Genomic DNA, 26,766 nt, shown 5'->3' on the forward strand with positions numbered 1-26,766 from the left:
GCATATCCACTCCTTTCCTAGCTTGTGGAAAGCAGAACAGGGTTCTGATACTCAATGTTTTGTGTGGTTTTGAGACTTGTAGATTCTGTTTATTAATAAAACCAGCCCTGAAGAAAGGGACTTGGAATGAATCTTGAGAATTTGGGCTTTATTTTGACTACCCTGGCTGGTGAATCTGCTCATTGGCTTAAAAGCCAGTGTTAAATTCCTAGAGGTGACTTGTTCTGTTGCCTCATGGTGAAGCCATGGCATTGTCATTTACTTGTGTTTCATACTCTGGTTCCTCATCCTTTTAACCAGTCTACATGTGCAGAACTAATCTGGAATTTTTGGAGCTCAGGAAAACTGGTATCAATAATATAGCTGTAACCAAAACAAATAAAAGGATTACTACTTTTGTGTATTGCTTTAAAACCATGTGAGAGAATAGATATAGAAATTATGCATCCAAGTTATGTGTCTGTTTAAACAACATTAAATGGCATCTAGCAATGTTTCTATTTCATTGTGACACTGTAATTTATGGGGTTAGATAGGTTAGTGAAAATTGGCAGCCTTTGTATTATGTTGAATTTGATTCCAATTTTGTTGATTTGAAAAGTATTAAGAAGCAAATAGGGCATGAAACACTTCATTTTCCCTTGTTATGATTAGCTGTGCCAAAACATTGAGGCACAGGCCATGTCGTCTATGTAGACAGTGTTTATTGAGATAAAATAATTGCTTCCTTGTCTGTAGTTATGGGATACAAATCCTGCTCCTTCATTCCTGCTGATTTTTCTCTCATATTTCTTCTCCTTTTTGAATATGTTGTTTCTTTTAAAAATGAAATGAGACAACAGCAAATTCCTAATTGGCTTTAGGCTCACTAGTGACATCCAGCTCAAATCCAATTTCAGTGGTGGTTTTTGAATGAAAAATAATTTGCAGGAAGGATTATTGTTTAACTTTACAAATTAAAAGGCCCAATCCTCCAAAACGCTGAGTGCTCTCAAATCATATTAAATCAGTGATAGTTGAGGGATCTTATTGTTTTATAGGTGAGATCCAGAGAGAGAAAAAAACGTATGTGCCTGATTTGATTTTGTGGGAAGCTTTTAAGATGCGCTTTGGTCTTATCTACACTTGCAACAGCATGTAGGCTACATGTAGCTACATGCTGCAGTGAAAAGCAGGCTGCATACACGCTTCTGGTGTGCAGCTGCATGCAGCAGTGAAAGTCTCTGGTAGTAGGGAAGCAATAGGGATTGCTGACTTTCCCCACTGCCTCCCCACTGCTGCAGCCTTTACCTGCTGCCTTCCCCCTGCCAGAGCCTTATCCGCTGCTGGAACCTTTCCCTGTCACCATCTCCCTTCTTCCAGAGCTTTTTGCTACTATTGGAGCCTTTCACAGCACCCAGGACACTACACTCCTAAAAATAGCAGCGTAGACATGGGAAGGACTGCTTGGGCATATAGAGAGCTGCTTAACTATGAAGGTTTTTTGAAATATCAAGTTGTGAAGCCTATTTTTAAAATAAATCACTTGTCATCCTAGATATAGGCTAATATCAACTTACTGTATGTAGCTCTTCTAATAGGCAATCTAATATGATGTGATTACTACACACAGTGTCTGAATATTGATGGTATCCTTTCACTGACCAGCTGTTTGTTCTTTCCTTCCCCCCTCATGCTTCACTTTACATTTGTTGCACCTCAGTGGTGTTGGTCGAAACTGGGGCTGGGCTTCTGCAGGCAGCAGCATCCTGGCTGAATTTGGTACTCTGCACATGGAATTTGTCCACCTCAGCTACCTGACTGGGGACCCTGTCTACTACAACAAGGTTAGTTTTGTGCTGACAGTCGACTTTTATAAGAAGACTCAGAGTTGTGTACTGTGAATCTGATTAGGAATGAGAGAGCCTGATCGATTACAATAATGTTTTTTGGTAACCGACCAATTATTTCATTCTTTGCATTTATATTACCAAAATACATAGCTCTCCAAAGCAGAAAATTATGAAGACAAGATCTTTTTTATTTTTTGTACCAATATTTAGAAATGATGCTCATGACATATGTCTACATGAGTAGCCATTAAAAGGAAGTGCCCATCTAGAAAAAGCCCGCAAGAAGCCTGTTTAATTAAATTATGAAAAATTGCTGTTGAAGAAGAAAATCCAGATTTAAACAAATGTTGAAGGTAGATGAAAATTATTTTTGGTGATCCTGACTTTTGCTTTAATTTAGGTCATGCACATTCGGAAGTTACTTCAAAAAATGGACCGGCCTAATGGACTTTATCCAAATTATTTGAACCCAAGGACTGGGCGCTGGGGTCAGCGTGAGTATTTTTATTATATTTTTTTAGTAATTAAAGTTTATCTTATACACTCAGAATAATGAATAGGAAAAATTACTTTGAATGAAAGAGAGAGAGAGACTCTAAAATTGAGGAGTATAGAGAATACACAGCATCATTTGTATTTGGAGTGCAAAAGGGTTTTCAAGACTTGAAGATATTTAATGGAATTATCTTTTATTTATTACCTCTCATAGTGATCATTTGGCTGTCTTGATCAAGTCTTACAGTACTTTTCCCCAAAGGCACTTCCCATATTACTTCATGTCTCTGCCTCACTTACATTGATCAGCAACGTCTTCAGTAATAGTTATCAGGTTGGAAATTGTTTCTTTGATTTTCTTTGACCTCCTCAAAAGTGGGAAGAACTGTTTCACATTTCTGTGAGCCAGCTGGCAAATAGATGTCACAGTTTGTGGGAGTACTAATTAGAGGTAATTATAACTCAACTGTATGCAGGGCCATCCCTACGGGGTGCGGGGCCCAGGGTGGAAGTGACGAATCCATCACTTCCAGGACCAACCCGTCACTTCTGGGACCAATTGCACAGGCCTGTGGGGCCCCCCCAAAGAATGGGGCCAGGAGCGGTTGCCCCGATTCGCCGTACCCTAAGGATGGTTCTGACTGTATGGGATTGGTAGTGGACTATAGGACCTTTCACCTTTAGCTTGCAGGTTGGTAGTGACTAAAATTTTTAGCCATCTGGTTTCTGTTCAGTGGCCTATGTGAAGTGAATTGGTATCAGTCTAGTTTCTAATTTACAGATGTATGCATCATAAAAAACATCCTCACAAATTACACTAAAGTTGGACCCCTTGATGGCAATGCAAGAAGAGAGCCCAAGCATTGACTAAGTCCTAGAGACATACATGATTCCTTGAATTGATTCTTCCAGGACAGAGTTGAAGCCATTACTGCTGCTATGGTATTGTATTTGTTCTGTGGACAAAGAGAGTTCTTTTGCTCCAAGGCTTGTCAATCCAGTATCTTTCATTTAAAAAAACAACAACAAAAAATCTGACCAACCTCTCTTGTCATTAAAGAATGAATTCTGGTCCCATTTGAAGTCAGTGGCAGATTTCAATAGGGCCAAGGTTTAGTACTAAATGCCTAGCAGAATTTCCCCAGAGCTTGTAAATGGAGAATTTGCTTCTATTTTTGTGTCCAACATGAAAAGAACCCAAATGCAGTTGTCACTAAGACAGAATATGAAGGGATTCGTCTAAAGTGATAATTAAGATTAAATTCCACTGTAAGTGTCTCCAGTACATTTTGAAAGTCAGACTAGATTATCACCTAATGGTCCTTTCTGACCTTGGAATCTACAGTATTAATCTAAGAAGTAAAAGATAGTAACTTTTGAAAAAAGGAGCATTATTAGTGGGCTAGTTTGTTTCAGCAAAGATTAGTTGTTTTTTAACCGTATGGCAAAAGCAAAGAGTTGGGAAAATATTACTCAAAGGAAAAAATTACAGTTTTGTTTCAAAATAAGACTTTTCATTCTTGTTTACATTTTGTAGCCTTCTGCTTCTGCTTCTGCTGGTGCTGTTTTGCCAAAAAGTTGCATCATTTGGCACATACGCAGGATTCTGTTTTTTTATCGCTTTTCAAAATTAACAGTCCCCAGGGAATGGAAATAATGCTATTAAGAGAGAATAAATATGATGGGCAGTGGATCATTTTTATCTTCACTGCTGAGGAAGTGGGGTGGGGACTCAAAGCACAATGTCTTACGAGTTCTGAGGAAGGACGGGCTTGTGAATAAAGCTCACAACAGGGTCCAAGACTTAGGTTCTTAGGATAAAAGGAAATATTACTTTATATAATATGTAATTCACCTGGGTAGCTCACTGCCATCAAGCTATTATTAAGCTACTTATGGTTGCTACAGGGCATGCTACTTCCCCTCTCACCCTCTCTACACGCTCACAAAGAACCAATTTTAAAAGCAAGAAAATGCCACGTTAAGGGGGGGTCTTCCTCACACATTCCCACTACATGTCAATTTATTCCACTGTAAGTGAGACACTTCAGCCTGTCCTGGAGATGCACTTTCCACTTCCAAGTCGCATGCAGTGTATTCCCCACATTCATCTGACTTGCACAGCAATGGAAAACTGTAACTCCAAACCTCAACTACCTTAGAATGGATACATGGAATACCTAGATTTCAGTTTATTGGAGGAGTTATGAAATCTTCATAGGGGAAATATGAGTTTGAAGGTAAGGTTTTGTATTGCATCATGAGTCAGATGAATATCCTGTTTCTAGAAGTTAACTTATGATTACAGTCCTGAGAGGCTCACCCCATCTCCAGAACCTATCTGACTCACAGTAGCTTTGTCATCATATAGTTCTTTGGGGAGCATCTGAATATGGCTATCAAGGTGACAGTGGACCTCAGGAGGATGGAGAATTAGTAGAGGAACCCTTAGATGTTCCCCCCTCACCCTCTATTCATTTTCACTAGATGAAGCCATCACTCCAGGATTGACCTCTTCCCCACCCCACAGAGGACTTCAGTTTTTCAGGAGGTCACTTCTCGAGGAGTACAAGAGGAGCTTGTGCAAGATAACTCGCACACCCTCCTTGATATTTTACAGACTCCTATCATAGAAGGAGTTGCCCTTTCTATCAGCGAAGCCTTTCTGGAGTCAGCGAAAACCCTCTGGCAGACCCCAGCCTCTATACCTCCTGTGGCCAAGCGAATGAACAGGTGATATCAAGTCCCTCAAAAAGATTTTGACTGTTTCTTTAACCAACCTGTTTCTTATTCCTTGGTGGTCACAGCCAGTCTCATCAGTCCTGTCCTAAAGCCACTCCCAAGGATATGAAATTTAAGAGGCTAGATTTGTACAGACAAAATATTTATTCCACCACCTCTCTTCAAATGAGAGCTGCTAATTATCAGGCTCTCTTGTCAAAATGTAATTTTATTTTTTTCTGCAATTTCTAAATTTGCTGACAAGTTGCTAGAAGAATATGAGGATCAGGTTTTGGCTTTGGTTTCTGAGAGATGCCTTACGGCTCAAATATCCCTTCAAGTATACTACTGATATGGCCTCAAATTCTATATGCATTGCAATTTCCGCAAGGTGTTCTTCCTGGCTGCATGCTTCTGGTGTTCCAAAGGAGCTGCAGAACACAATAGAAGATTTACCCTATAAGGAGCCTAAACCATTCTCTACCAAAACGGACAATGCCATGCAGACACTGAAGGACTCCCATGCAATGTGTCGTTTGCTAGGAGTTTTCAAAAAGGAAATGGTTTAAGCCACAATCTTACTTCAGACCCTCTGTCCAACAGAGGTTATAGTATGCTCCCAAGAGAATATCAAGACCTCCTTGAGGTCGCCACCTGTCTTTGTTGACGGGAGGCCCTTCTTACCAACAGGTGCTCAGCACAGTAGGGGAGGGGATATGTTACCCAATTTACCTCCCTCCTTTTTCCCAGCCCACCTTCCCTGTCTCTTTACAGGGACTCTCAAGACTGTATTACTTCAAGTAGTACTGTCTCTTCTGGAATTGGGAGCAATACAAGAAGTTCCTTGCCAACATAAAGGGAAAGATTTCTATTCCCAGTACTTCCTGGTCCCACAGAAATTTGGTGGTCTTCGTCCTATTCTAGATCTAAGGATATTGGAACTATTTCATCCAGAAAATCAAATTCAGGATGGTCACCCTTCCTTCCATTATCCCTTCCCCAGAGATTCATATGCTGCGCTCAGTTTACAGGACACATATTTCCATGTGGCAATTCATCCCTGCCACAGGCAGTACCTTCAATTCATAGCAGGCAACAACCCTTACCAGTATAACATGCTTCCTTCAGGCTGCCAGTTCCAAGGGTCTTTACCAAATGCATGGCAGTGGCAGCAGCCCACCACCAGCTGGGCATTCAAATATTTCCTTACCTGGATGATTGGGTAGTTTATGGAACATCAATCGACCAGGTCCAAAACGGCATCCTAATAACCAGACTGCTGTTTTCCATCTGGGCCTGAAATTAAATTTGGACAAATCACAATTACAACCAATACAGTGCATAATCTTCATAGGAGTGGACCTCGATACCATGACCACCATGGCTTACCTTCCAAAGGAAAGGTTTCAATCTGTAGCCTTTCTTTCAGAAGGCTTCAAATCCAACCCAATGACATTGGTGCATACCTGCCTGCAGCTATTGGGCCACGTGGCCTTGTGCACATATTTAACTTTGCATGCCAGACTTCACCTTCACTGTTTTCAGGCCTATCTCAATTCAGTGTATCGTCCCTTCCAGGAACCCTGTGGACATGCAGATTTGCCTTCTTGTGCGAGTGCTTCAGTTTCTGGATTGGTGGTTAGATACCTGAAATGAGTGTAAAGAAGCTTCCTTTCTGTCACCAGAACTGACTATGAGTCTGGTGACAGATGCATCTTCCAAAGGCTGGGGAGGGCCCATCTCAGTCAACTCCAGGCACAAGCCCTTAGTCATCTGAGGATGTTTTGCTCCACATAAATGTGCTGGAGCTCTGAGCTGTTCTTTGAGCCTGTGCAATGTGTATGTTCACCTCAAGAACCAGGTGAAACAAGTTCTTATGGACAATACCCCTGCCATGTTTTATCTAAACAAGTAGGGAGGTGCAAGATTGTCTCAGCTATTCCAAAAAGCTATCCTTCTCTGGAATCTATACATATATCACAATGTCTTTCTGACAGCCTTCCAGAAGTGAGAAACACACTTTCAGATTGCCTCAGAAGGATTTTCTTAGACCAACATGAGTGGTCAATCAGGAAAGACATTCTCCTTCAAATTTTCCACCACTGGGGATACCCAGTAATAGACTTATTAGTGACCAACCTGAACAACCAGTGAACAAGATTTTGCTCCAGAGTGGGCCACAGCTTAGATTCCATCACAGATGCCTTCCTCTCCTGTGGTCTAGTCATCTTCTGTATGCCTTCCCTCCAGTTCCTTTCATTCTGAGGATATTCAGGAAACTGAAAAGAGACAAAGCAACATTAATCCACAGAAGTGTTGGATTATCTGTTGCACCTGAAATCCTCAGGCCTCTCAGTTTGTTCTTTGAGAGTCCACCTGGCTCTCATGTCTGCGCTACATCTGCTAGTAGATGAGTTTTCCATTTTCTCTCACTCTCTGGTTTTTGAAAGGGCTACTCAATGTTTACCCTCCTGTGTTTGATCATGTAACTGTATGGGATCTCAGTCTAGTTCTCTCCAAACTCACAGGACCCCCCTTTAACCCTACGGCTACAACCTCACTACCTTTGTTGTCTATGAAAACAACATTTCTGGTGGCAATTGCTTCCACAAGGAGGATTTCAGAACTTCACACTCTCTTGATTGATCTTCCTTGCATAGTCTTCAATAAGACAAGGCTTACCTTAGGCCACACCCTAAGTTTATGCCTAAAGTAGTGTCAGCTTTCCATTTGAACCAAACTAATTCATTTGCCAGTGTTTTCCCCAAAGCCCCATTCTTCTAATGCTGAAGGAAAACTTCGTACCTTGGACATTCATAGAGATTTGGAGTTCTACCTAGACCACTCTAGATCCTTCAGGACTTCTCCCAGGCTTTATGTAGCCTGCACTGAGAGAGTTAAAGGGCAATCACTGTCAGCAAATCTCACATTGGATTCTGACTGCATTAAGCTCTGCTACATTCTTGCTAAAGTCTCTCATCCACTGAGAATTATGGCTCACTTCCCCAGGGCTCAGTCCACTTCATCAGCCTTTCTGAGCAATGTTCCAATAGCTGATATCTGCAAGGCAGAGATGTGGTCGTCTGTGTATACTTTTCCCATTCGTTACACCATCACAAAAGTCTCTCAGGACAATGCCAACTCTGGCAAGTTGGTGTTACAGTCTCTGTTGAGATGATCCAGACTCCCTCCTCCTGTAAGGGAACTGCTGATGCGTCACCTGCAGTGTAACAGGGAATCACTCGAAGAAGGAAAAACTTACTTAGCTGTACAGTAACTGTTATGCTTCAAAATGTGTTGTGCACATTTTCATCCCATGACCCTCCCACATTCCCTGCTATTTCAGGTGTGAAGGAATGGAGAGAGAAGCAGCAGACATGCCCCATTATTCTCATGTCCGAGGGCATTAGGAGAGTAGGGGTGTATGAGCTGCTTAGTGTACTGCTGCTTAGTGTACTGCTGCCAAAGTCTCTGACTTCAGTGCATTGACGCATATACCCATAAACATGCCAATGCATCTCGAAGGACAGCAACTACTGTATATATAAAAAGTAATTATTTTTCCTGAAATCAAGCATCACCCTCAAAGATGTAATACTAGTATTTATGGGGACTGGATGCTCAGGGCATTGCGAATGAGCCACAGAGTCATTCACCAATAGGTAACGGCTAGAATCCTGCCTCCCTCAGCAGGGATTAAAACATGTTCCTGTCTAATGGTCCCTGTGTGACTAGGTTCTAGTTCCAGGTCCCACATCATAAACTCACCAGCATGCTTTGTACTAGAGTACAATCTGTTCAGACCAGGAGAGAGGGAAAAAGCGAGGGCGCTCGGGGGAGGGGGAGAGGGTGGAACTGGGCGGGGAAGACAGGAGAGCGGGAAGAGGTGGGGGGGAGAAGTAGGGCAGGGGTGGGGCCTTGGGGGAAGAGGTGGAGTGGGGCTGGGCCTGGTCAGAGCCGGGGGGGAAGCACCCCCTGACAAATTGGCGCCAAGTTTCTAACGTTCCGGGCCCCACACCCTCCTAGGGACAGCCCTGATTAGTACCATAGCAAACACAGCATTACTTTTTTATTAAAGAAACGGAAAAGAAGGACAAACAGAGCATCTAAAATGTAAAGTATTTAATATGGCTTTCATTTTAATATTTTTTATTCCCTTTCCCTGTAGTTGGAGACAGTTTTAGAAGGAAGGAACCCCGTTTGACAGTATTTTAGATGGTGTTAAAGATGGTAATAACTGTCCTTTTTAGAAAAAGAGCCGAAATTAGTTGAGGTGGAGCTGTTGCTGTCTGCTGCTGTTAAAGTCCTTTTCATCCCAGGTGATGTTTGGGATTCAGCTGGAGCTGAATGGCAGTGTCATCTGGGTCCCTCTCTTTGGCCCTGTCTGGTCAGGACATTTCTCAAGATCAGGATAATGAAGGTTTGGGATCTCAGGGAACAGTGAGCTAGGCAGCCATGATAGTGAAGCTCGCTTCAGTAGGTTTTGTCAGTTCTTTTTGTCTGTTCTTTTTGTATTGTTGTTGTTCTTTCGCACTTTCCTCCCCAAATGTCTTCTTTTAAGGACCCCAAAGGGAGTGATGGGTGGAATAGCCCATCCCCGCATTATTTTGTCCACCAATTAGACCTAATATCTGATATATCAACTTTGGCTTATTAACTTCTGGCTCTACATCTCCTGTTTTTAACAAGCATAATTTTATCATAGCCCTTGAATCATATCAACTAGACCTTTTTGTTTAGACTGATTTAGTAATTCTCTCTGCTTTCATATCTTTTCCCATCAGTATTTGTTGTTAGAGGTAATTTTAACATTTTAAGACCTTTTACGTACGTTTTACAGGTAAGTTCACAATGTAGGTAAATTTATAGGTTCAATTGTCACAACGGTGACCTTCCTTTTCATTCTTGTAAGTGAGTCCTTTCAGGTTTCTGCTGAAGCATGTTGGCCGGTCACAGCATGAGTGTGAAAAGCTTTCACTGCTTTTGCCTCTTGCAAGATTCAATACCAAAGCCTGTTTTTATGGCAGCTTTCATCAGTGCTAAATTCATTTTAAGAAAAAAATGTAAAAGCTGCTTTGAAAAAAGTGTTTGTTTAATATCTCATGTAAGCCCTCTCTCTCTTCCTCCCCTTCCCCTTCGAATTACATCTTATAAAATCAATTACACTTAATTCAGTGACATTCTGTGCACTTGTGCTTTTCAGGTAGTTGATGGCATTTGTGCTAATACAGCATGCTCAAGGTCCATTATTAATGCATATCTTTACATGTACTACCGTTTACATACTGTTGCCAATAGTTAACTGTATATATAGCTGCCTTCAAAGAAAGGGCTACACTTAGGCCTGGTCTATACTACAAAGTTAGGTCAATGTAAGTCACCTTGCATCAACCTATTTATGCATGTGTGTACACTCAAGTTCGTCTCTCAATGACAGAAGTGCCCCATTACGACAGCGCAGTAACACCAGCTCCCTGAATGATGATGAGCCCGGTCAACATAGTGTAGTCGATTCAGTGCGAGTGTAGATATTGCATGACCTGTGTCGACCCTGAAAGTCTTCCACAGCTATCCCGACACTGACCACTCTGGTCACAATTGTGACCTCCACTCTCCAGGGGTCACGGAGACCAGAAGCCACCCCTCCCTCCTTTAAAATACTTACATATGTTTGAAGTACCTTTTCCTGTTTTGCCTAGCTTGGTGAGCACATCTAGCAGTTCTCTCTTGTTGCATGCAACTGCCCCGCCAACCATGCCAGCTACATGCTGCCGATGTGTTCCAATCTGGAATAGACAGGGCCGCCCAGAGGGGAAGGGAGAGCAAGTGGGGCAATTTGCCCCGGGCCCCGCAGGGGCCCCGCGAGCCCTGGCCGAGAATCCCTTTTTAATTTTTACTCACCCGGCGGTGATCTGGGTCATTGGCGGCACTTCGGCAGCAGGGGGCCCTTCAGTCGCTCCGGGTCTTCAGCGGCATTTTGGTGGTGGGGGGGCCTTCAGTGCTGCCGAAGACGTGGAGCGAGTGAAGGACCTGTTGCCGCCACCACAGATTCGGAGCGCCGCCCAGTGAGTACAAGCGCCGCAGCGGGTGGCGCCTTTTTTTAGGTCTGCTCCCCCGCTTTGCCCCAGGCCCCCTGAATCCTCTGGGCGGCCCTGGGAACATAAATGGGCTCTCCAGCAGCAAACACTGAGACTGCAGACTCTGGTTCAACAAGCCTGGGCTCACCTCCCAGTCAATGGAAAACTCCATTTTAGCATTACCCTACACCCCTCCAATATTCAACGTGGCATCAAGGCCACATTTGTATCCCTACCACTCCTTTCCAGAGAACAGTAAAAACAATCGCAGCTTCACATACACTGTCCTGTGAGAGCCACGGTTGGTGTATATGTAGCCAAATGGACTGAAATGGACATGAGTATTCTTTTCTGCTTGTTAAGTTCTGTTCATTTATTTCAGAAGTTTTTATTGTATTTGTTTTTTAATTGCACAGAGGATTTTTGCACCCATTTTGGTATGCAAAAAAATCAATTTTGGGGGAAATAATTTGTCTTTATTACTTCACAACATATGCAGCAGGATACCTAGTGAAAACACCCACTACTTGTTATTGCACAAGGTGACAGAACTCCTAGGATCAGTGACAAACACAGTATACTGATTATACATGTACAGCCAGCACTTCAAAATTAATAGGTGCATTAACAGTGTTATATTCATAGATGTACACCAAGCCCCACACAATTCCTAATAGACCACAAAACTTCAGGGTCAAGTAGAGCACAGCCCACCACACCACATTACTGTGGCTGACTGATGAAGTGCTATTTCAAGGCCTCTCTCAACCACCTAGCTCCGCGCTGAGCTTTTGTAATAGCCCTTGTGTCTGGCTGTTCATACTCAGCAAATAGATGCTATTCCTCTGCCCTCCATCCTGTCAGCAGTTTTCCCCCCTTTGCCTCACAGATGTTATGCAGGACACAGCATGCAGGTATAGCCATTGGGATATTTTTCTCAATGAGATCTAGCCATATGAGTAAACACTACCAGCATCCCTTCAGACTACCAAAAGCACATTCAACTGTCATTCTGTGCCTGCTGAGCCAGTTGATGAATCTTTCATTGGTGCTGTTGAAGTGGCCGGTATACGGCTTCATGAGCCAGGAAAGTGAAGGGTAGGCTAGGTCCCCCAGAATCACTATTGGCATTTCAACACTGCCAATGGCAATTTGCCATTCAGGAATGAATATCCCTGCTGGCAGTTTTCTGAACAGTAGCTGTGTTCTTAAAGATGTGAGTGTCATGCACTTTTCCTGACCAGCTAACTTTGAAGTCGGTGAAGCATCCCAAGGGATCCACCATCTCTTGCATAACCATAGAAAAGTAGCCCTTTCTGTTGATGTACTCTGTGGCAAGGTGGTCTAATGCCAAAATAGGGATATGCTGCCATCTGTCACTCCACCACAATTCAGGAACCCTATTGTTGCACATCAATCCACTATGTCCTGCACATTACTGAGATCATAGTCCTGCATAGCAGTAGATGATTAATGACCCTTCAAACTTGCATATCAACATTGCCCATTGTGGATTTCCCAGCACTAAAATGATTTCCCACTGACAGATGAGAATCCAGCATTGCAAGCTTCCACAGTGCAATCACCACTCGCTTCTCCACTGTTAATGCAGCTCTCATTCTGGTGTCACTGAGCTGGAGGGCTGGATCGAGCTTGGCACACAGATCCAGGAATGTGGTCTTTTGCATCCAAAAGTTTTATAGCCACTGCTCATCATCCCAAACCTCTATTACAGAAGCGACACTTCACCATCTGCTGCTCCGTGAACACCACCAACACATTTGAATTGGTTTTTACTATGTCCCTCCGCAATCTGTCCTCCACAAAATCATCATGTCCCCCGACTGCTGCGGTTCTTCCCACAGCTCTGCAAATATTGGAGTATCGTTGCAACACTCATGACAGTGGTGCAGAGCTCTGCAGGCTCCACGCTTCTGTCAGAGATGAAGTGTCTTACAAGTTTATGGGATTTCTAGAAAAGGTGCGAAAATTATGGGTTATAGAAGGCACTATGGGATGGAGAAAGTTGCATAATGGGAACTTGATCCCATGCTTCTAGTCACCCCAGTACAACTCATTTCTGCCCCACCATCTTTAAAAAAGGGAAGGAGAATCCGGAGAACTACAGATTTCAGTCCCTCACCGCTGTCCCTGGAAAAATCATGGAGCAGGTCCACAAGGAATCCATTTTGAAGCACTTGGAGGAGATGAAGGTGATCAGGAACAGTCAACATGGATTCATCAAGGGCAAGTCATGCCTGACCAACCTGATTGCCTTCTATGATGAGATAACTGGCTCTGTGAACATGCGGAAAGCGGTGGACGTGATATATCTTGACTTTAGCAAAGCTTTTGATACGGTCTCCCACAGTATTCTTGACAGCAAGTTAAAGAAGGATGGATTGGATGAATGGACTATAAGGTGGATAGAAAGTTGGCTAGATCATCAGGCTCAATGGGTAGTGATCAGTGGCTCGATATCTAGTTGGCAGCTGGTATCAAGCAGAGTGCCCCAGGTGTCAGTCCTGGGCCAGTTTTGTTCAACATCTTCATTAACAATCTGGATGATGGGATGGATTGCATCCTCAGCAAGTTCGCGGATGACACTAAGCTGGAGGGAGAGGTAGATACACTGGAGAGGAGGGATAGGGTCCAAAGTGACCTAGACAAATTGGAGGATTGGGCCAAAAGAAATCTGATGAAGTTCAACAAGGACAAGTGCAGAGTCCTGAACTTAGGACGGAAGAATCCCATGCATTGCTACAGGCTGGGGACCGAATGGCTAAGCGGCAGTTCTGCAGAAAAGGACCTGGGGATTACAGTGGAAGAGAAGCTGGATATGAGTCAGCAGTGTGCCCTATTTGCCAGGAAGGCCAACGGCATATTGGGCTGTATTAGTAGGAGCATTGCCAGCAGATCGAGGGAAGTGATTATTCCTCTCTGTTCGGCACTGTTGAGGCCACATCTCGAGTATTGCGTCCAGTTTGGGGCCCCCCACTAAGAAAGGATATGAACAAATTGGAGAGAGTCCAGCGGTGGGCAATGAAAATGATTAGAGGACTGGGGCACATGACTTATGAGGAAAGGCTGAGGGAACTAGGCTTATTTAGTCTGCAGAAGAGAAGAATCAAGGGGGAGTGGATAGCAGCCTTCAACTAACTGAAGGGGGGGTTCCAAAGAGGATGGAGCTAGGCTGTTCTCAGTGGTGGCAGATGACAGAAAAAGAAACAATGGTCTCAAGTTGCAGTGCGGGAGGTCTAGGTTGGATATTAGGAAAATCTGTTTCACTAGGAGGGTGGTGAAGCTCTGGAATGGGTTACCAAGGGTGGTGGTGGAATCTCCATCCTTAGAGGTTTTTAAGGTCAGGCTTGACAAAGCCCTGGCTGGGATGATTTAGTTCAGGGGTCTCAAACATGAGTTATTTCCTGCGGTCACCAAGCCACTAGACGCGATAAGTCGATCCCCAATAGATCAATTGCTACCCGCCAATCCGGCAGGTAGTGAAGACGTGCCCCAAGTGTGGCAGCTTTACAGTGATGTAACTTACATTGACCAAAGTTTGTAGTGTAGACATAGAGTTGGATAGATAACTATTTTTTGGAAGCCAGAGGATGTTTAACATGTTAAAACTTTCTGCTTCAAACACTGTAAAGAAATGCAGTTAGAGGTATGCTTTGCAGAATGTTGTAGTGCAGATTACTTTTATAACACTACCAGATGTATTTCTGAACAGTATTATTTGCGTGTTAAACAAGATAACTTGAAATCTATTATTGCAGTACTGCAAGTAACGTCAGGCTCTGGGCTGTCAGTTCTGTTTATATGTGTTAAGGCTAAAGAAATGAAGTGTTTGCTTATTCTGTTTTAAAGATTTTAACATTGGATTATTAAGCGTGCATAATGTTTCCTGCACTTATGTGAAGTGTAAGCTTGAAAGAGTCTGTGTATGAAGAACTTAATAAAGATAGGATCTGGAATTTGTTTTTTATTGAGCTTCTAAAAGTGCTACATACAGCTCTATGGAAACTGAGAGGAGTCCAGTGTTTCAGCTGTGACCATATAAAACAGTTTTTCTCAAGGTCCCTGATATGCTGGTCAAGATGAACCATAGTATTGGAAGGAAGTGATTGATTATCTCCAATTTGAAATGTGTTGCACCAGGTCTTAAGTCTTGTTTTTCTTTTCACAGTGAAATTTATCGTGTGATCTAGGTTGTAGAAGTACCAATATGCCATTATACATCACTAGTGTCTAGCCTGTGTCATGAAAACCATTTATGACTCTTGAAGGTCTAAATTGTGGCCATCAAGGGCAACTGTGTTAAAAAGAAATATGTCTTTGATTAGGAAATGAAAATGTATTCCTTAACCCATGCCCTGTAACTTTTAAAGAAATGAAGTGTTTATATACAGATACAAATATTTCTTTCTATATTCAAACATTTCCTCTTACTTATGCAACCTAGCACCTTATTGATTTACTTTGGTGTTCTTCAGTGGTCAGCACTACCTCAAAAGCCCCTTGGTTTCTTATCTTTTTAATGAGTATTTCACTTTTTAACTAGATATGTCTGCTACATTTTTTTATTTTAAAAACCTGTTCAGCTTATTTGCCCATTTCCTGAACCTATTAAAATGCCACTGCAAACTTGCCATCTCTCTCACTCTGTCAACATTTCTTCATATATATCATTTGTGAACTTGGAAGCTGTGCAACTATTTATAATTATTAACTTCATTTCCCAAGGCACTAATATATTTTAGGTGACATGTAAAACCCAATCTGGCCTTTAAAGATTCCATAATGCTCTTTCCACAAGAAAGAGGTATATGTCAAAATTGAGTATTTACATTTTTTCTACATAAAATCCCCTTGTTGTTTCAGGTGGCTTCATAATGTGTAATCTTCTCTTACTGCTTAAAAATGAAATGAAATTAAATAGTTCACTTAATAGTGATGTAGTAATGTTGTCCTGCTCCCACCCAGAAGTGACTCTTATTTCAGTGGTGGGTTAAGTGATCCCTGTTTACATCTGAAAAACACCTTGGGATAAAATGTTGTGTAAAAAGTAAGGTGTCATTATCAGACTAATTTCCTACTATACTATGCGGAGATCCAGATTTTCAAATAGCTTTGTGTACAGTTTTCGAGGTACCCATCATAGGCACACAAATCCTCACAAGTTTAGGTTAAAACTACATGAGCATATGTATAGCCCCTTCCTGTCTGTACATGTGGTGCAATTTACAAGTACACAGAAAAGTGCAAGTATATCTGTTCATCTAGCTTCTCTGAATCATTTTATTGACTTCCAGCTATTCATGCTCAGTATGTATGTAAACTATTCAAGTCTCATCACAAAAGACAGATAACAATGCTGCAGACAGTATACTGGTGGGAACAATTCTGCACAGGCTGAGGATGGACTGGGCTGATTTACTAAGTCTTTTCTAGCTCTGATTTTTGTCTTTGAAGTGCAAGACGAAAGTCTCAGTGTCACCAGAAGTTAGAAATCATTGCATGGGTACTTGTGATCTCAAGAAATGTAAAAGGGTGTAAATATAAAAGGAGAGACTTTGCTGCAGCTTTGAATTCAGCACTCAATGTATATGAACAGAATCAAGGAGTTTGTAATAAGATATTAAATAAGTATGTGGTGAAACAGGGGAACCACCTACCAGCACAGAAGGGGTTAAGGAGAGCATTTGAGCTCACCTAGCCCCACCCTGTTATACCTGCAGCCAATGCCAGGCCTGGAGAGAGGATAAGAGAGACGTCTCAGTTCAGGGCTGACTGGTGAAAGGGTTACCACCTGGCCAGTATTTGACCAGCCTGGCCAATTATTTTTATGGATTTGCCAATTGCCAGAAAAATAATTTAATCTGATAGGGTTTTTTATGTGGGTCTAAACATTTGCATTATTATCACAATACACTGGGATATCTAAAGTTAAAAGTTTCTGTGTCCAGCTAAAGATGCTGTTGTGTTGCCACTTCTGCAGTTTAAGTGATAACAGATCAAACCTGTTGAAAATACAGCCGCCGTCTGCCCACGAACACGCAAGCGTACCTGCTTGTGTGTGAGAGAGTTTGAGTCACGTGAGAGTGAGATGTGTGATGTTATCTGCAATCTTAATTTAACCTCGTTGTATGTATACATTATGATATAGTCTTTAATTACATGATCACATACAATTTTTTCTGCAGGACTCCTGGCTTATTCAGTGCACAAGATGGACATGCTCTAGGAATTAATCAGGATTGTGTAGTGAATGAAGCTGTGGGCTGCAAAATCCCTACATTATTTGTTGCAGAGGTTGGAAGGTGTGTAAAGAATGAGACAGGGAACTCTGCAGGAAAAGAAAGGATGGTCCCAGATTAAGGCAGTTAAGTGCTTCCCTGAAGAATTGGATTGTATCTCTGCCTCTGCCATAGAGTAACTATGTGATGATGAACAAGTCACTTAAATCAGACTTTTCACAGTTGGCCAGAAATTGTGTTTTCCTCATTTTCTGGGCACCCAAATTGATCTGATTTTCTACCCCTGACCATTTTAAAATCAAGATTGGATGTTCTTCTAAAGATTAAGAATTATTTTGGGAAGTTCTATGGCCTGTGTTATGAACATAAATTAATGTTTGTGAAGCATTCAAATGCTATAGTGAAAAGCATCATAGAAAAGCCCATCAGAGAGTTAATACCTGTACTCTATTTAGAGCAGGATTTGAGTAATGTGCAGTAAATAAAGCCAAGAGCTACACCTTGAACAGTGAGAATAAAACAAAATATTAAATAGTTACATATTAAGTGAGACCGTCCATCCTATGCACTGATTGAGACAGGGGTCCTCTGGAAAAAAAAAAGTGTGTGATCATGTAATTAAAGGCTATCATAATGCATGTGCATAAAAGACTAAATCAAGACTGCACATGTAACTTTAATTCAGGCATTTCCTGCAAGCAGTGGACAAAGCAGGCGGCTGACTTTGCAATTTTAACTTTGTTAACAATAAGGGGGTTCAAAAGAGCACTAAGCTAAACGCCTATTGGGCAGTCGTGCTTGTAGTGCTTCTGCTCAACTTATTGCCACCACATTGGGAAACTCAATTAATTCCACATGCACTGTCCTCAGTCTATTTGCAGTCAAATTGTGGGAAAAGATTCCCAATATCAAAAATCCTTAATTGCTTTCGGATGTCAGGCATTCAAAGCATGCTCATACAGTAACTCCTCACTTAAAGTCGTCCCGGTTAACGTTGTTTCATTGTTACATTGCTGATCAATTAGGGAACACGCTCATTTACAGTTGTGCAATGCTCCCTTCTAAGGTCTTTAACAGCCGCCTGCTTTGTCCACTGCTTGCAGGAAGAGCAGCCCATTGCAGCTAGCTGGTGGGGGCTTGGAACCAGGGTGGACCGGCAGCCCCCCTATCAGCTCCCCGCTTCCCTAAGTTCCCTGTGCTGCAGCCGCCCAGCAGGCTATCAATCGGCAGTTCAGGTGTCCCTCCTCCCACTGCCATGTGCTGCTCCTGCCTTCTGCTTTGGAGCTGTTCCCAGAGACTCCTGCTTGCTGTGCAGGGGAATTGGGGGGGGGGGCTAATGTCAGGGTGTCCCCCTCCCCCCTGCTCCTGCACCCCACTTACCCCTTCTCCATATAGAGCAGGGAGGGGACACGGACGGAGAGAGACAAAGAGAGCTTGGGGCAGCAGCTGCTGTCTCAACTTCCTGATCCACTTAAAAAGACAATGCACTTAAGAGTGGGTCAGCTTACTTAAAGGGGCAGTGTGCATCTCTCTCTCTCTCTCTCTCTCCCACACACAAGGTGTGTGTCTGTTTCTGTCTGCTATGCTGTCTCCCCTCCCTCCTGCTCGTGCTGCCTTGATGAGAGGCTACATTAACAACAATGTGTTAACCCTTGAGGGCTCAGCCGAGTGCTAGTTCATCATTTAGCAGCAAGGCATTCCCTTGGAAATATCCCTCCCTCTTCCACCCTCTAACTTCACCACCTCAACCAAGCTTCACAGCCATCATAGCTGTGAACAGTATTAAATTGTTTGTTTAAAACGTATACTGTGTGTATATCTATATAATATATAGTTTTTTGTCTGGTGAAAAAAATGTCCCTGGAACCTAACCCCCCCATTTACATTAATTCTTATGGGGAAATTGGATTCGCTTAACATCGTTTCACTTAAAGTCGCATTTTTCAGGAACATAACTACAACGTTAAGCGAGGAGTTACTGTACAAGCTGAGCTGCATTGGTCTGGGCATCTCTTTCATATGGCTGCCCTGAGAATACCCAAGGCCCTATTTTATGGTCAGCCAAAGTGAGGCACCTGTTCTCATAGCGGCCAGTACAAAAGATATAAAGACACAATGAAGTCAAACTTGAAAGCATGTTACATTTACCCCAGCAACTGGGAAGGAAGGAATAGCCCAGAAATTAGCAAGGTGGCAGCAGATTTGTCATGTCACCATTCATTGTTTGAAACAAGGTGTATTAACTCCTTGTGAAAAAATATGAACAATATAAGGAAAGGATATAACAGCTTGCAATGGTCATGGACAATCTTGTCTGTCCCACACATGTAACTGTGTTTGCAGTTCTCACATTGATCTGACTTTGCATATACATGTTCATCTATAGTGTTCGCTGAATCCTTGTAGGTCAACGTAAGCATGAAACTCCATCACTATAGCTAAAATAACTGAAATCTCAAGGATATGTGACATTTGAATACTATTTTTTGGAATTAGTGGTCAATTTTTTTCTATTACTTTTCACAAATGGAAATTTCTTCTTCATCAGAGACTGAAACATAAAACAATGTTCAAGGATTTCTTGAAAGAACTGCCCTCATTTAGAATGTCTGCCATCTCCAATTGTTCTCCATGGAACTGAGGCCACAGTTATGCTAACAGTTAAATCCAAACATGTTAAGGTATGCAAATTCACAGGCACTCAAACCACCTTAAACTTGCTCCGTAGTAACACCATGAGGGGGAAAGACTTCATGTGTCTTTAAACTCAGTTTAAGCTAATCTGGGACCACACAGGCTGTTGTGCATTAAATATAATTGCATGGTTACATGGAAGAGTTGAGCTTTTTTGGGTGCCTTAACTGTACATTTCCACTCTTAATGTATCTTTTGTCTGGGAATGGAATTAAAGACTATCATAATTTATAAGCACAAGATTCCAAATTAAGGTGGAATGAGCAACTTTAATTCTAGTATTTCCTAACTTTTAACTTCTTGACTTTGTTAATATAAAATTTGTATAGGTAATTTCCTAGCTTTTTCAGAAACTAAACTGAATAATCAAAAGTTCCATCATGTGAAACCAACCACGTTGATTCCCTGAATAGGTCAGTAACTGGGTTGGAATGTTTAAGTTCATAGCACAGTCATAGAATCATAGAATATCAGGGTTGGAAGGGACCTCAGGAGGTCATCTAGTCCAAGCCCCTGCTCAAAGCAGGACCAATCCCCAACTAAATCATTCCGGCCATTTGTCAAGCCTGACCGTAAAAACCTCTAAGGAACAAGATTCCACCACCTCCCTAGGCAACCCATTCCAGTTCTTCACCACCCTCCTAGTGAAGAAGTTTTTCCTAATATCCAACCTAAACGTCCCCCACTGCAACTTGAGACCATTACTCCTTGTTCTGTCATCTGGTACCACTGAGAACAGTCTAGATCCATCCTCTTTGGAACCCCTTTTCAGGTAGTTGAAAGCAGCTATCAAATCCCCCCTCATTCTTCTCTTCTGCAGACTAAATAATCCCAGTTCCCTCAGCCTCTCCTCATAAATCATGTGCTCCAGCCCCATAATCATTTTTGTTGCCCTCCGCTGGACTCTTACCATCCTTCTTGTAGTGTGGGACCCAAAACTGGACACAGTATTCCAGATGAGGCCTCACCAATGTCAAACAGAGGGGAATGATCATGTCCCCCAATCTGCTGGCAGTGCCCTTACTTATACAACCCAAAATGCCATTAGCCTTCTTGGCAACAAGGGCACACTGTTGACTCATATCCAGCTTCTTGTACACTGTAACCCCTACGTCCTTTTCTGCAGAAGTGCTGCCTAGCCATTTGGTCCCTAGTCTGTAGCAGTGCATGGGATTCCTCCTTCCTAAGTGCAGGACTCTGCACTTGTCCTTGTTGAACCTCATCAGATTTCTTTTGGCCCAATCCTCTAATTCATCTAGGTCCCTCTGTATCCTATCCCTACCCTCCAGCGTATCTACCACTCCTCCCAATTTAGTGTCATCTGCAAACTAGCTGAGGGTGCAGTCCATGCCATCCTCCAGATCATTAATGAAGATATTGAACAAAACCGACCCCAGGATCGACCCTTGGGGTACTCTGCTTGATACCAGCTGCCAACTAGACATGGAGCCATTTATCACTACCCGTTGAGCCCGATGATCTAGCCAGCTTTTTATCCACCTTATAGTCCATTCATCCAGCCCATACGTCTTTAACTTGCTGGCAAGAATACTGTGGGAGACCGTATCAAAAGCTTTGCTAAAGTCAAGGAATGACACGTCCACTGCTTTCCCCTCATCCACAAAATCAGTTATCTCATCATAGAAGGCAATTAGGTTAGTCAGGCATGACTTGCCCTTGGTGAATCCATGCTGACTGTTCCTGATCACTTTCCTCTCCTCTAAGTGCTTCAGAATTGATTCCTTGAGGACCTGCTCCATGATTTTTTCAGGGACTGATGTGAGGCTGACAGGCCTGTAGTTCCCCGGATCCTCCTCCTTCCCTTTTCTAAAGATGGGCACTACATTAGCCTTTTTCCAGTCATCTGGGACCTCCCCCAATCGCCATGAGTTTTCAAAGATAATGGCCAATGGCTCTGCAATCACATCCGCCAACTCCTTTAGCACCCTCGGATGCAGCGCATGTGGCCCCATGGACTTGTGCTCGTCCAGCTTTTCTAAATAGCCCTGAACCATTTCTTTCTCCACAGGGGGGCTGGTCACCTCTCTGGAAGCAGAGAAAGAACTGACAGGAAGGGGATGCAATGCATGACAGTTCTTTCTCTGCTTCCACAACTCCTCCCCATGCTGTGCTGCCCAGCGCAGCAGTCTGGGAGATGACCTTGTTCGTGAAGACAGAGGCTAAAAAAGCATTGAGTACATTAGCTTTTTCCACATCCTCTGTCACTGGGTTGCCTCCACATCCAGGGGCCGTATTCTGCTGCTCTCCTTTCTTCCTTGTGTCAGGATCCTGAACTCGACCATCTCATGGTCACTGCTTCCCAGGTTCCCATCCACTTCCCCTACTAATTCTTCCCTGTTTGCGAGCTGCAGGTCAAGAAGAGCTCTGCCCCTAATTGGTTCCTCCATCACTTGCACCAGGAAATTGTCCCCTACACTTTCCAAAAACATCCTGGATTGTCTGTGCACCGCTGTATTGCTCTCCCAGCAGATATCAGGGTGCTTGAAGTCCCCCATGAGAACCAGGGCCTGTGATCTAGTAACTTCTGTTAGTTGCCAGAAGAAAGCCTCGTCCATCTCATCCCCCTGGTCTAGAGGTCTATAGCAGACTCCCACCATGACATTACCCTTGTTGCTCACATTTCTAAACTTAATCCAGAGACTCTCAGGTTTTTCTGCAGTTTCATACTGGAGCTCTGAGCAGTCATACTGCTCTCTTACATACAGTGCAACTCCCCCACCTTTTCTGCCCTGCCTGTCTTTCCTGAACAGTTTATATACATCCATGACAGTACTCCAGTCATGTGAGTTATCCCACCAAGTCTCTGTTATTCCAATCACATCATAATTCCTTGACTGTGCCCGGACTTCCAGTTCTCCCTGCTTGTTTCCCAGGCTTCTTGCATTTGTGTATAGGCACTTAAGATAACTTGCTGATCGTCCTGCTTTCTCAGTATGAGGCAGGAGTGCTTCCGTCTTGCGCACTCCTGCTCGTGCTCCCTCCCGGTATCCCACTTCCCTCAGGGCTTTGGTCTCCTTCCCCCGATGAATCTTTTACTACTTGAGCTAAAGTAGTAACTAATAGCCATTATAGTTGTTATCCTCTATTATTATTTATATTTTGATAGTTCCTGGAGGCCCCAACCAAGATCAGAACTTTATCATGGTAGGCAGAGTACAAATACACAGGAAGAGAAAGTCCCTTCTATGAAGAGTTCACAACCTATTAAGATGAGGTAGACAAAGAATGGGAGTGGGACACAGAGGCACACAGCCAAAGGTCACATAGCAAGTCAGTGGTCAAGCTAAGAAAAGAACCCAGGTTTCTTGAGTCCTAGTCCACATTGTCTCTCTGCAGACTAGCCACTAAAGGGGGCAAGAAAAACACTTTGCCTATCTTTTCTACAACTGTTTGCTAGATAGCAGAGGAATGCTAGGACTCAGAAATCCTGGATTCTGTGCATGGTTCTGGAGAGGAGTATCATCCAGTGGTTATAAACATCATAGCCAAGCACATAGGTTTGGCAAGTTTATTCTGAAAGGCACAGTGGCTAATTGCAGACCCAAATCTCATCCATATTAGAAACCTTGGGTGAAATCCTCTTGCTAATGAAGGCAATGAAAAAGCTCCTATTTGACTTCAGTAGAGTCAAGAGATCACCCCTGGGTTTTATCCCCTAGTCTGCTGGAAGTAACTTTATGCAACTTCTTATTACTCTATCTGTAAAATGGGGAGTCAGTGATATTTGCTTTCCTCCTAAGGTAAGGTCTGAGGTCTCATCCAATAATGAGGGCTCTGAAGTGCACATAATTATTATCCGTTCACCTGAGCCAGTGGAGTATCTCAAGAAGTGAGCTTGCCTAATCTTACAGAAGTCAAATCAATATTCAGCTCAGGATGGTCCATCTGCGCCTTACATTCAGCAAAGTAAAAAACATGGTCTTTCAGCTCAAACAAAAATATTCAGTCATAGTTAGGTCCAGACCAGACCAGGCTTCTTGAGTTAAGAGAGAGGGGAGAAATGATGGATTCTAAATTATCTTTTTCCATTCAGGAAAGAGATCTTGGAGTCATTGTGGATTGTTCTCTGAAAATATCTGTTCAGTGCGCAGTGGCACTGAAAAAAGCTGCTAATGTTAGGAACCATTAGGAAAGGGATAGATAAAAAGATAGAAAATACCATAATGCCTTTATATAAATCTATGATAAACCCACACTTGGCAGTTCTGGTCACCCTATCTCAAACAAACAAACAAACAAACAAATAAATATATTAGAATCGGAAAAGGTTTAGAGAAGGGCAACAAAAATGTCTAAGGGTATGGAACAGTTTCCATATGAGGAGATATTAAAAAAGGACTGGGACTGTTCATCTTAGAAAAGAGAAGACTAAGGGGGCTATGATAGAGGTCTATAAAACCATGAATCATGTGGAGAAAGTGAATAGGGAAATGTTATTTACCCCTTCACACAACACAAGACCCAGGGGTTACCCAATAAAAGTAATAGACAGTAGCTTTAAAACAAACATAAGGCATTGCTTCCTCACACAATGCACAGTTAACCTGTGGAACTCATTGCCAGAGGGTGTTGTGAAGGCCAAAAATATCATATCAGGGTCACCAGTGTTGTTAGTGCTATGCAGTGTTGCTGATGGTGCAGAGTTGTTAATGCTCCTACTGCTGCTATTCATAGAGCTTTAGTGTTAGTTGCACTAGCAGAGAGTGCAGCGTGGTAATTCATCAGACCTGGATGTTATTCATAAAGAAAGACTACAGGCTCGGTTCGATGGTGAAGGCCAGGTTTATTGACAGTAACGCGCAGTACTAGTACCCTGTCAAAGGGGTCACAGGGACACAAACACATTATTGCCTGTGACAAGGTAAACACTGTCAGGATAACAAGATTCTGTCCCCTTGGCTGATACAAAGATGCCCCTCCTATGACTTCTCCTTTTATACATTAATACAAACAAGTTACATAGAACACTCCAAATGTTCTTAGTTACTATCCTTATAACTTGTACCTGCTAGTTCAAATAAAACATTCTTATCCATTATCCTGTCATCCCATCCTTATCTTACGAGGGGTTGGCGTTTTCCTGTACAATCTCTTGGGAATTTGTTTAGGTAGTTACTTGAGAACTCTGGGTGTGCTTGTACCATCCTCTCCGGTCAGGAATGTGCTTACTTGGTTAGCTGACACCTAGTGCGGTGCTATTCTCCCAAGGCCTACTCTGGTTCACAGCCTTTGGATCACACAGCTAATTGTGCCTAGGACTCCAGCAAGGCCTACAATTGGGTTAAAAAAAGAATTAGATAAGTTCACAGAGGTTAGGTCCATGGTCAGGGATGCAACCCCCTGCTACAGGTGTCCCTAAACCTCTGATTGCCAGAAGATGGGACTGGACAACAGGGGATGGATCACTCGATAATTGCCCTGTTCTGTTCATTCCCTCTGAAGCATCTGGCACTGGCCACTGTTGGAAGACAGGATACTGGGCTAGATGGACGATTGGTGGAACCCAGTATAGCCATTCTTGTGTTCTAGAGCTTTCCTACCCTGTCCCAGCTTCACGCAGAACTAGATCTGGAAAAAAGCAGCCACCCTTTTTTTATCTTGCCTGCTGGGCCCTGATTGGCTTCTGCCAGTTCTAGCCGTTCTAGCTGCTGGATGATCAGTACTCCACGCACAGCTGATTTGGGATGGCTTTTCTAGGTCACTCCTGGAGGACTAAACCTTTTCCTCCTAAAAGACACCTTCTTTGGGTGGGGTGTACCAAGGCAGCGGGGCCTCCAGCAGAGTATAGCAAACGCCTGGTACATCCCATCCCACGGACATATCACCTCATCAGGAGGTGACAAAGGCCACCAGTGACAATGTCCTTAGTGGGCAGATATGGGCACAATTGTCTCTGCAATCAAGCTCATAAGAAAAAGATTTCTAGCCACTGGTGCCATCTAGGACTCCGGGAACTGTGGGATCCCAGATTGCAAACTTTCTTGTCCTTGGCAAATGGTAGTCTTATAACCTCATTAATGAGGAGGCACCACATCATCCCTCTGCCCTTTGCAAATGCTTCCCTTCCCTAAGAGCATCTCTTCCATCTTGTCTCAATTCAGCCTTAACCTACTCACTCTCACTCAAACTCCTATTGCCTCCAGGCACTGGGAAAATAAGATCCTTCAATTATTTGATTCCACCATATATTTTCTAAGGAACACTGGAGTTACTTACACTGCACCATCCTTTTAATCTTATTACCACCACAGGACGATCTTAACTGAATTAACTAGTATATTACCATTTTTTTCTGTCTTTGCTTAACTGCCACATATCTGGAAAATGAAATGTTCGGCTTTTTCTGTAAATGACAACTGACTAGTAATTTGCTTTCATCCATTTCCATTATTAACATTCATATCATACTACAGTTCCAGTGCTTCCACCTGTGTTGTTAGGTTTCCTGATGGAGGTGTCTGGAGAACCAGTCTTGACCACACATTCAGAAAGTTGAAGAGGGAATGATTGATTGCAAAGCTGAGTTTCCACTGCAGCTCTTTTTAAAAGGGCAGTCTTTTATTATTCATATGTCATCTTGATTGCATGGAAGCTCTGAGTCTCATATACTTTGACTGGATGCCAGGTCTGAAGTCTTTTCAAAGTAATGTCATTTCTCATTCCTGA

General features: G+C 42.9%; 1 protein-coding gene across 5 annotated transcripts in view; it reads left to right on the plus strand.

Moving 5' to 3' along the window:
• The window catches only part of MAN1A2 (mannosidase alpha class 1A member 2), a 295,186-nt gene that overhangs the window by 209,910 nt on the left and 58,510 nt on the right, over positions 1-26,766 (plus strand). For all 5 annotated transcript variants that reach the window (XR_004647895.1, XM_034787853.1, XM_034787871.1 and 2 more), the window contains 2 exons: positions 1,703-1,826; positions 2,233-2,326. Coding sequence is in view for 4 of the 5 variants with exons in the window: in XM_034787853.1 (XP_034643744.1) it covers positions 1,703-1,826; positions 2,233-2,326 (218 nt within the window). In the remaining variant the exon portion in view is untranslated. The remainder of the gene's footprint in view (positions 1-1,702; positions 1,827-2,232; positions 2,327-26,766) is intronic.

This window comes from Trachemys scripta, chromosome 1, assembly GCF_013100865.1.
Source record: "Trachemys scripta elegans isolate TJP31775 chromosome 1, CAS_Tse_1.0, whole genome shotgun sequence".
Classification (NCBI taxonomy): domain Eukaryota; kingdom Metazoa; phylum Chordata; order Testudines; family Emydidae; genus Trachemys; species Trachemys scripta.